This window comes from Bufo gargarizans, chromosome 9 (genome assembly GCF_014858855.1).
Source record: "Bufo gargarizans isolate SCDJY-AF-19 chromosome 9, ASM1485885v1, whole genome shotgun sequence".
NCBI classification, from domain to species: Eukaryota; Metazoa; Chordata; class Amphibia; order Anura; family Bufonidae; genus Bufo; species Bufo gargarizans.
In genome coordinates, this window is record NC_058088.1 from 9,426,713 (window position 1) to 9,438,522 (window position 11,810).

At 39.5% G+C, this 11,810-nt stretch overlaps 1 protein-coding gene across 1 annotated transcript; it reads left to right on the plus strand.

The window, feature by feature from the left end:
• Positions 1 to 358: 358 nt before the first annotated feature.
• On the plus strand, positions 359 to 1,300 carry LOC122946614 (olfactory receptor 6C1-like). The gene has a single exon (XM_044306354.1). It carries the CDS (start codon positions 359 to 361, stop codon positions 1,298 to 1,300), a length of 942 nt encoding a protein of 313 aa, XP_044162289.1.
• The last annotated feature ends 10,510 nt before the right edge of the window (positions 1,301 to 11,810 follow it).

Below are 11,810 nucleotides of genomic sequence, written 5' to 3' on the forward strand. Positions count from 1 at the left end.
AGAAGTTTTGAATGTATGGCATTCTTGTGATAGGTGGGGAACCAGTGGTAGGACCCCCACTGATCCTGTGGATATGGGATAAATTTATATAACTGGACTAACCCTTTACCCCATTTTAAGGGTGGATACCAAGGAGTGCCTTAGACTCTGCTTTTGAGTTTAGCCCCAAGCCAATTCCATATCAAACCAGTTGCTCCATATCATCTACAAAGTAGACGACAATTTTCTTTGTCATTGCATATATTTTATGTTCATTTGATACACCCTTTGACACGGAGGGACGCTTATTAAAAGTATTGTATAGCATTAATGGTCACTAGCTTTTGTATCACATCTTATTTCATCAACAGGCCATAAGATGCAAGAAAGAAATCAGACATGGGTGACATTTTTTATCATGAAAGGTATTAGTGACTTGCCTCAGCTGCAGACTTCCATCTTCTTCTTGGTTTTGGTAACTTATCTAATAATTCTTAGTGGAAATGCAACTATTTTACTGCTAATCGGCCATGACCGCCAGTTGCACACTCCAATGTATTACTTCTTGTCTCACCTTTCCATCATGGACATCTGTTACAGCACAGTCACCATGCATAAGACATTGGCTATATATGTATCTGGGGATGAAAGAGTTTCGTTCCACTCCTGTATTGCACAGATGTATTTTTATGTAGCTCTTCTCTGCTCTGAGTTTTTGCTCTTGACCACTATGAGTTATGATCGATATGTGGCAGTTTGTAATCCTCTACATTATGTCAGGATCATGAACAGTAAAGTCTGCTCTGTGTTGTGCACAGTTTCATGGGTGCTTGGTTTTTCTGAGGTCATTCCAGCGATATTCATTATCTATGACATCCACTGCTTTAAATCCCATGAAATCAATCACTTTTTCTGTGATCTTTTGGTTATCATGAAGTTGTTTTGCTACAAGGCCTCCAAAATGGAACAGTTAATTTACATAGAGTCGATTTTCGTTGGTGTCTTGCCCTTCTCACTTACCCTTACTTCTTATGTCTTCATCATCAGGACCGTTCTCCGAATCCACTCCAGCTCCGGCAGATATAAAACCTTCTATACATGTTCTTCTCATATAACTGTAGTTTCCCTCCTTTATGTCACATTGTTCTGTGTCTACCTGAGACCTACCTCATTGGTCACTCTAGAGTCAGACAAGTTGCTTATGTTGTTTTATACCGCATTAACACCCATGTTAAATCCTGTAATCTACAGCCTGAAAAACAAAGATATAAAAATGGCCTTCAGACGTTTGATGATGATGAACAATAAAATATTACTTTGATCTTGTGGTAAATTTTCTGTTCACATTAAACAGTTTATATTATATAAATTCTGTTCCTTAAAGGGGTTATCTGTTGACATGTATTGTCTATCCACTGGGGGGCTCACCAGTGGGGCACCACCAATTATTACAATATGTAATTTCTGGGCACTTCCCACCCACTTCATTGGGGGGCATTATCATTTGGCACTTCCCTCTACAGAATTCACAAATGATGTAGTTGATCAAGTTCTGGAATACGGCTGGGGCATTACACAGCCCTGACAATTTGATTAAATAAATCAGGAATTAGAGGAAGGGGTACTAGTTACAAACAGTAATTTTAATAAGCTCCCTATGATCAATACAAGGATGCAGGCCACCTTATTTCTTCTCCACAAAAAGAAGCCCTACTGGAGAAACAGGCAGTCAGATGTGCTCTTTCTGTAGACTATCATGAATATAGTCCTTCATGGCCACTCTTTAAGGGCCGGAGAGGTTGAATATCCACCCCTTGGGAGTTTGGCCCCAGGGACCAGCTCAATGGCACAATCATATTCCATATGAGGAGGCAACGCTTCAGAAGCTTCCTTGGAAAATACATCCTAAAAGTCTCTGATGAACCCAGGGATACTACCTTCTTCAAGATCCATACTAGAAAGCTGGACAGACAAACAATGATCAGAGCAGTGAGGACCCCACTTAGTTAATTCCCCAGTGCTCAAATTGAAGACTGGACAATGTTTTTTCAACCAAGGTTGGAAATATCTTAAAAACCTTATTTTTAATCGCTGTGCCTGTACAAATGGCTACATAATCTAATATCGCTGAGCAATGTCCCTCCAATTCCTCCCCCTGTGCGAGCACATCCTAATCCATATTTTTGAAACACTCACTATTCCAAGATTTTAACAGTTTTAACTACTGGTCATAATCTGCAAACTAGGGGTTTATAAGATGGAATCAATTCTATTCAAATATGATCAGATAAACAAAATTGTGGCAAAGAAACAGCCGTATAAATCCCCCATATATTAGTATAGACCTGATCCAGAATATTCTTATCTCTAGTTTGAAAATGAACATTTTTATATAGTCTAGGCAGTATTATAAGCGATGTGTTGTCTTCCTATGTGTTGTGTGTTGTCTTACTGGCGCTTGAGTTCAACATATCACAGATCGGGTTGACAGATTACTGGAAAGGGCTGGCGAAGACCCAGCGGTCATGATCCACAATGGAACCAATGACAAAGTTAGAGGTAGGTGGAGTGTCCTTAAATTTTTTTTAGAGACTTAGGGTGCAAGTTTAGGGCAATGATCTCAAAGGTAGTATTTTCTGAAATACGGTACCACGAGCCACACCACAAAGGCAGCGGGAGATTAGGGATGTCAACAAGTGGCTGAAGAACTGTTGTAGGAAGGAGGGGTTTGGGTTCATGGAGAACTAGGCCGACTTCTCTGCCAGCTACAGGCTCTATCGTAGGGATGGGCTGCATCTCAATGGGGGAAGGTGCAGCTGTTTTGGGGAAGAAGATGGCTAGAAGGTTGGAGGAGTTTTTAAACTAGAGAATGAGGGGAAGGGTAATTACATTATAGGAGGGGTAAATAGTGTAGATAGTGACCTGGGACAAGGTAATAGAACAGGGTTGAATGTAGGGAGGGACTAGAACAGTTCATAAGGAAAGGTGTAGAGTAAATAAATAGCCAAAAATATCTTAATTGTATGTATACTAATGCCAGAAGCCTAACTAGATTAAGTACTGTCTGAAGAGGACTATGACATAGTGGGAATAACTGAGACATGGCTGGATGATAGCTATGACTAGGAGGGTAACATACAGGGTTACAGTCTGTTTAGTAAAGACCGTAAAAAAGAGGTGGAGAGGTTTGCCTTTATGTAAAGTCTGGGAAGATATAAGTGAGGAAAATGAACATGTGGAGTTACTGTGGGTAGAAATACATGCAGTCAAAAACACTAATAAAATACTGATAAGGGTTTGTTATAAGCCATAGAAGAGTAAGCCAGCACCTCTACATATGGTGTCTTGTGCAAGGCCCCGCTCCAGTCCGTACAGATCCAGAAAAGTAGCAAGAGATGTCCAGCACCGAGAAAAATAAAAATCTTCAGTCTTTATTTCATAAATTTAAAAGAATGCAGTTTCTTCACATAGATGATGGTGACACTGTCAATGCATTTCGATCTATAGATCTAAACGCGTTGGTGGAGTCATCATCATCTATGTGAAGAAACTGCATTCTTTTAAATTTTTTAAAGACTGAAGATTTTTATTTATATCGGTGCTGGACATCTCTTACTAATCTAATCTACTACTAATGGAAATATATTAGGCGGCAAATCATAATGAGGTCGTTATTATGGGGGACTTCAACTACCCAGGTATAGACTGGGAAAATAAAACCTATAGAAAGTTTTTGGCAATAACTAAAAACAATTACCTTTCCCAACTGGCTCAGGATCTGACTAGATGGACGGCCACACTGGACTTAGTACTAACCAATAGACCTGACAGAACAACAGATGTGCCAGTTGGAGGACACCTGGGAAACAGTGACCATCACATTTGTTGGATGGCTTGGGTGGACCTGTGCACCTAGATTGATATCATTAAGGAGACAAAAAGTTTTCTGATTGTCCTAACATATTATTCAATAACCTTTCTATACAGTTTTGTCATGTACAAACAAATTTTCATTAACATGGGCATATGGGAAAGACATGCAAGTGAGCAGAATCTGCCTTGCTTTTCAGCTGAAAACCCATTTGCATGGAAAATTCGCAAATTACACTACTCATGAACAGCGCCATCTATTGGATTCATAGTCTTGTCATGGAATGAATGGTGCATTAATATTTAATAATAATAATAATAATAAGAGATCGGTTCTGTCAAGCTAACTTAATCAGTTTCTATGAGGAGGTAAGTTCTAGACTTGACCGCAGCAAATCGATGGGTGTCATATATCTTGACTTCTGCATAGCATTTGACACCGTACCACATAAAAGTTTAGTATATAAAATGAGAATGCTTGGACTGGGAGAAAATGTCTGTATGGCTCAGTAATAAAAAATAGAGCGTGATTATTAACCCCTTAAGGAGCGGGCCATTTTTCACCTTAAGGACCAGACTGATTTTTGCAAATCTGACATGTGTCAGTTTTATGTGGAGATAACTTTAAAATGCTTTTACTTATCCAGGCCATTCTGAGATTGTTTTCTTGTCACATATTGTACTTCATGACAGTGCTAAATTTGAATCATTATATTTCATTTTTATTTATAAAAAAATACCAAATTTACCAAAAATGTTGAAAAATTCGCAATTTTCCAAGTTTCTATTTCTATGCTTTCTTCTTGCGCTTTAAAACAGATAGTGATACCTCATGAAATAGTTATTACTTTACATTTCCCATATGTCTACTTCATGTTTGGATAATTTTGTTAATGCCATTTTATTTTTTGGGGATGTTAGAAGGCTTAGAAGTTTAGAAGCAAATCTTGAAATTTTTCAGAAAATTTCCAAAACCTACTTTTTAAAGGACCAGTTCGAGTCTGAAGTCACTTTGTGAGGCTTACATAATAGAAACCACCCAAAAATGACCCCATTTTAGAAACTACACCCCTCAAGGTATTAAAAACTGATTTACAAGAATTAATAGAAAACGGAGATGAAAAGAATTTCACTTTTTTGGCAGATTTTCCATTTTAATAATTTTTTTTCGGCTAACAAAGCAAAGGTTAACAGCCAAACAAAACTCAATATTTCTTGCCCTGATTCTGTAGTTTACAGAAACACCCCATATGTGGTCGTAAACTGCTATACGGGCACACGGCAGGGTGCAGAAGGAAAGGAACGCCATATAGTTTTTGAGGGCAGATTTCACTAGGATAATTTTAAGTTGCTATGTCACATTTGAAGACTCCCTGATGCACCCCTAGAGTAGAAACTCCAAAAAAGTGACCCCATTTTGGAAACTACGGGATAAGGTGGAAGTTTTTTGGTACTATTTTAGGGTACAGATGATTTTTGGTTGCTCTATATTACACTTTTTGTGAGACAAGGTAACAAAAAAATAGTTGTTTTGGCACTGTTTTTATTTTTTGTTATTTACAAAGTTCATCTGACAGGTTAGATCATGAGCTATTTTTATAGAGCAGGTTGTTACGGACGCAACAATACCAAATATGACTTTTTTTTGGCTGTTTGTTTCAGTATTACATAATAAAGCATTATTTAGTTTCACCAGTACCCAATCCAGTACCAGTACCCAATCTCCTGATTGTAAAGAATACATTGCTTCTTTACAGTCTGGATTCTATAAAACAACTAAAACTTGGAAATACACAATAGACAATCAATTTGTGCAACAGACAACATAATTTGAAAGACTACTATGCTGCATCTGGAGCTGTTGGGGAAATAGAGACTTAATCCAGAGGCATTCCCAAAGAGTCCTTCATAAGGATTTAGGCCTATCTTCCGGTTAAGTGTGTACCAGATGGAAAAAAGCCCCTAGGGTAGGTACTCTCACCTCAGTCAGTATCTTTTAGCTTTAGCCTTTGCTACAGGCCAAATCTCCGAATATCGTGGAAAGGGATCAATACAGACACATACATATTCACACTGTTCCACCTCTGAATATAGTCAATCCGTAGTCTCTGAAATGGATAACATAACTTTGGCATATGCCTACCTGGAACTCCCATAGTTTTCCCATCATTATTACAGCATTCACCTACAACTAACCTTGTTGGCAGCATTGTTGAACCCAGGAGCCATCCACCACAGAACCCAATCACACCTTCTCTCTCTTGATTTGCACACGTTCTAAATCCATCCTCTTTAGGTAGAGTGCCCATTGAAGGAAGATTTTCTTACCAACTCTCCAGAGTCCATTCTCAATTATCACGAATACCTTTATCCTTTGATGTTTCCTTTCAGCCTCTGTAGCCTGTATCTGAAAAAGACAAAGTTTTGGAAGTCCACTGGCCCTAAGCTATTCCGTATCACACAGATTTCGACTTAGCGTAGACTTCAGGTAATAGTTTAGCCTTTACCTTCTCAGGCAGCATCAGGGCATCAAACATCTTTCATACACTCAGCATTCATTATTTATGGGCTTACCCATGGATCAAACAAAATCTCTGCTTCACCAGATTAGACCATAATAATGAGTGATACCGAAGGCATACCTGGAATAATATTGATGTTAGCAGTCTTACCCTCAGCCATCTTACAAACCTCAGCGAGCGTCTTCTGCTCTGCCTTCTGCACTAACATTGCTGGAGGGAGTGGTTCTTTCTTGACAACATCAGATTAAGTAGGAACAGCATATCCTGTCCCAGATGATCCATCTTCCAAGAACCTGAAATTATCTACCAGAAACTCAAAAATTAGGTTATTAATTGGAGACAGTCATGTGAATTAGAATTTTTATTTTTAGAGGTGGGAAGGCACTACTACTCCATCCCCACTCCAGAGGCAGCAAAGTAGTCGGATCTAAATTTGTGCACATTTAAGGCAGTGAACAGTTGGTTAGAGGAGAAGAAACTGCTTTACTATCTACTCCTACACATGTGATACTACCCTTAACCATGAGAGATCATGGAGCATGTTTGCTATGAGGCAATGGAAGCAGATCCCAAGGATTGTGAAGATAATAGGAATCCAGCATTTGATTCTGGATTTTTAATTCCCTACGGGTGTTGCACTTGAAGGGCTGAACATTTGTAGCTCCTTCCACTGGCGAGGAAGTGGGCAAGTACATACAAAGTCTTCCTTCACCCTTCTTGTGGGGAGGACTGAAAGGCAGCCATGCCCGCCTTAGGCCTTTGTTTAATTCAACTTCAACAAAATGGAGGGACAAAATTGAGGGTTATAGTGAACTTCACTCAGGCCTAGCTAATACTAGACTTTTCCAGATGATCCTTAAGACCATCCACAAAGGCAGCACTTAATATTTTCTCATGCATATCTAAGGTATGCTCAAAGCCCAACTTTTCTGGAGTCTAATGAAAACTTTCTCCCTACTCTCTGCCCTGTCCTGATGCATATTCAGACAATGTGACAGAATAATCACATAAATGCTTCCTCCCCCACCTATTGTTGAAGCTACAATCGTGAGAGAAATAATCCACAGCTCTACATTGGACTAAACCTTCTAAATCTCACTAACAACATGAGAAAACTCTCAATTTTTTTCCCCAACTAATTCTCTACCAAACAGCATAGGTAAGTCCTCTGAATTGGGACTTCTACTCATAGGGTAAAATTGATGTTACTACTGGGGATACTGGGCGCAGCAGATTTCATAAATCATAAAATGATGCTAGAAATCTTACATTTTCCTGTTAGTGGAATATGAGACTTTGTAAGAAAAAAAAATAAAAGAAAAAAATCATCATTTTCCGCTAACTTGTGAGAAAAAATAAAAAATTCTAGGAACTCGGCATTTTAGGGGCCCTAATGTGTGAGAAGTAGTTTGTGTAAAAAATGCCCTGTGAAATCCTAAAGGTGCTCTTTGGAATGTGGGCCCCTTTGCCCACCTAGGCTGCAAAAAAGTGTCACACATGTGGTATCGCCGTACTCAGGAGAAGTTGGGCAATGTGTTTTGTGGTGTCATTTTACATATACCCATGCTGGGTGAGATAAATATCTCGGTCAAATGCCAACTTTGTATAAAAAAATGGGAAAAGTTGTCTTTTGCCGAGATATTTCTCTCACCCAGCATGGGTATATGTAAAATGACACCCCAAAACACATTGCCCAACTTCTCCTGAGTACGGCGATACCACATGTGTGACATTTTTTTGCAGCCTAGGTGGGCAAAGGGGCCCACATTCCAAAGAGCACCTTTAGGATTTCACAGGGCATTTTTTACACATTTTTATTTCAAACTACTTCTCACGCATTAGGGCCCCTAAAATGCCAGGGCAGTATAACTACCCAACAAGTGACCCCATTTTGGAAAGAAGACACCCCAAGGTATTCCGTGAGGGGCATGGCGAGTTCCTAGAATTTTTTATTTTTTGTCAAAAGTTAGTGGAATATGAGACTTTGTAAGAAAGAAATAAAATAAAAAAATCATCATTTTCCGCTAACTTGTGACAAAAAATAAAAAATTCTAGGAACTCAGGTGATCAATGACAGGGGGGTGATCAGGGAGTCTATATGGGGTGATCAGGGGTTAATAAGGGGTTAATAAGTGACAGGGGGGGTGTAGTGTAGTGTGGTGCTTGGTGCTACTTTACTGAGCTGCCTGTGTCCTCTGGTGGTCGATTCAAGCAAAAGGGGCCACCAGAGGACCAGGTAGCAGGTATATTAGGTTTTGATAACAGCGTCAAATATAGCTGTTAGGGGTTAAAAAAAATCGCATCTACAGCCTGCCAGCGAACGATCGCCGCTGGAAGGCTGTAGATCCACTCTCTTACGTTCCGATCCTGTGAACGCGCGTTCACAGGAAGTCTCGCGCCTCGCGATATGACGCGTAGATGCGTGACTCTGCCTGGGACAGCCGCCTCCGGACCGCGATCCTGCGTTAGGCGGTCCGGAGGCGGTTAAACTAGTGGAATATACAATTGGGAAAGGTTACTTGCAGACATCACTGATTCTAATCCAATACTGGGACCCATAACATGAATGGAGCCCTGTCTGGAAGATCTATAGATAACACACATGTTAGTATATTCACAGTATGCAGATACATTACCAATTACCAGCCCCCACCATAAAGGGGGGTTGAATTCCTGGGGTGGGGGGGGCTTCACTAGAGCACAATAGGGGGATGGAAAAGAAAGAAGCAGAATACACGATGGGAGGGGTTCCCTCTGGAGGAGCACATTCCAGAGGGAGAAGAAAAACAGGAAAAGTTATTGTTGAACTAAAAGACACAGAAAACCAGTGTGTGTTACAGTAGATTTTGAGAAAGGGGGATGGGATGCCACATGGTTACTTCTTTGTTCTCTATAGGATTCAAAATCCTCCATTTTGCAATAGAAATACTGCTCATTTCATTTCTCCAACTTACTTGAACTTCTATCAATCACTTTCATAGACAATTTTTACCATAACTCAGCTTGCACCAGCCTATTACCCTTTAATCAACTTTTCTTTTCCTTCAATACACTTATCCACAAACTTTCATTTAATCTACCTCCTACTGCACTTTATTTCTTATGCAGTTTCTATATGCAACCTCTAGGGGGAACTCTTACACAATACTACGTATTTCCGGATAATACCAGATATCTTTGCTGCACAGTATCACAAAAATGCTTTCAACTTTCTAACTGAAACATTTTCCTCTCTTTCTTGCATTTGCTGAGCTGCTGTTAACATCTCCTTATTATATCCTATAACATTAGAATTGCCCCATTTTTGTGGTTACACACACATCAAACGATATTTGATTACTATCGAACCCGCTAGCTTAGAGCGGTTACACAAGATCTAACGGTATCTAATCACCATCGAACCCACAAATCCTTTGGTGAAGACTAGTGTTGAGCACGAATATTCGAATAGCGAATTTTTTATCACGAATATCGCCACTTCAAGAATTCGCAAATATTTAGAATATAGTGCTATATATTCGTTATATCGAATATTCAGCATTTTTTCCATCTGAACACATGATTCCTCTCTGCTTCTTGCTTGTGGGCCAATGAAAAGAAAGCAATGTCAAGTTCACAACAATACTTAGTGCACCAATCAGTAATCTGTAGTCAGACCTGCTTAAATGTGAAGTTGCACACTGCCGATTAGTGCAATCACTAATATATTGGAGCACTTGACTGTATCTGCATATAAAGCTATTCTAATGTTCTGCAGTGCTAACCATTTTCTCCAGTCTCAGGAAACTTATGCCAGCTTGAAAATGTAGCCAAAGTGGCCCATGCCTGTATTTCACATTACGAATTCGCATTACATGATTTTTACATTTTAGATTTATCGCATTTAATAAAATAATCTCGAATTCTCGAAATTCGCGAATATATGATGAATATTCTACAAAATATTTGTGAAATATTGCGAATTCGAATATAGCCCTTGCTACTCATCACTAGTGAAGACCCCTGGTCCTATTCACCTCTATAGGGATACAAAATCTTAATAACTGCCAATTGCTTATTATTCTTCCTAATAGGGACACATAGTTCTAAAGATATGCAGCCGTTATTAACCCTTCTGGACTCATATAGTCTTAAAGATATTTTTAAGATATTCAGCTGCTATCTAACCTGATTAGGGTACACACATTACTATGCAATTGGTGTTAATCCTACTCAAGCCTGTAATTGTCATTAATCCTACTCATGCCCGTAATCGGCATTAATCTCATCAGAGCTTGGCTTAGGTCCAATTCTATGTCACAGATATCCGACTCAGCTGTCTATCAATTCCCGCTTAGTTCCAGCACGTCCTACCACAAAAGAAGGAATATTCAAATAGGTTCTTTCATTCTAAAGGACATATCAGCTATAATTTGAACCCTTCTATCGCGATAACACCAATTCAACTCTTGAGAATCTACTTGAAAAAAAGGCTCAGAGAAGGTATGTAAGAAATAAAGCTTTCTTACCTTGCTGCAGCATGTGACCTCGTCTGATGGTTTTGGCCAAGTCCTCTCGGGGTGTTTAAATCAGAAGTTACGCAAGCTGTCTGCCCACCCAGGGACACCAAATTGTTATCGCAATTCATGCGATTCTCTTCTTCTTTGTGTGGTGCCAAATCAATTAGAAGTATAAGTATGAGTGCACCATACTGCTTTTATAATGAGACCAGACACACAAGTTGGTTTCATGAAAGCATCTTCTCATCCCCCTGAGCCAGAGACCTTTATTCAAGTTACATTTACTTAAATAGCAGACAAGACATCACAAAAGGGGTGTTCCTTAAGAAAAGACTATTGGCTCCCTAACTTGATAGGAGTGTTTTCAACAACTTCAACTCTGAGTTTCATTGGCACATTCAAAAATGGCAACCTTACTCCCACTCCCCCAGTGACCTTAAGACAAAGAAATGCACATGAGGCTCACACATCTGGTTTGCTGCCATCTTGTGGACAGAAAAGAGTAATACAGTACATATATATAGAGAAATAAAACCTCTCTCTCACAGGTGTGAGGAGAATGAATCCAAGTCGATGAATAACAGTGACAGGGCTGGTGGTAATTTAAGGTGGCCTTGCATTAGGATATTGATAACTCTTTGGGCAGCATTCCAAAGGGGGATAACTTTATGACAATGCCAGCGGATATGTTTCAAGGTGCCCAGTCTACTACATCTCCTCCAGCACCTGTCAGAGCAGTGAGGGTACATGATGCTGAGTCTTGCAGGTGTATAATACCAGTGGAACTGAGTTTTTATAGCAGCTTCATGATGGGTGATACATCTGAAAAGCTTATGTGTGTGTTTAAATGACATATTAAACACACACATCATTAATTTCACACTCACTGTTTTGAAACTATAAGGAGTGCTGTGGCTCATTTGAGGATTCAACTTGGGGA

What these genes read in the sequence shown, in the direction of transcription:
- LOC122946614 (XM_044306354.1), top strand. Translation starts at nt 359, where the DNA reads ATGCAAGAAAGAAATCAGACATGGGTGACATTTTTTATCATGAAAGGT.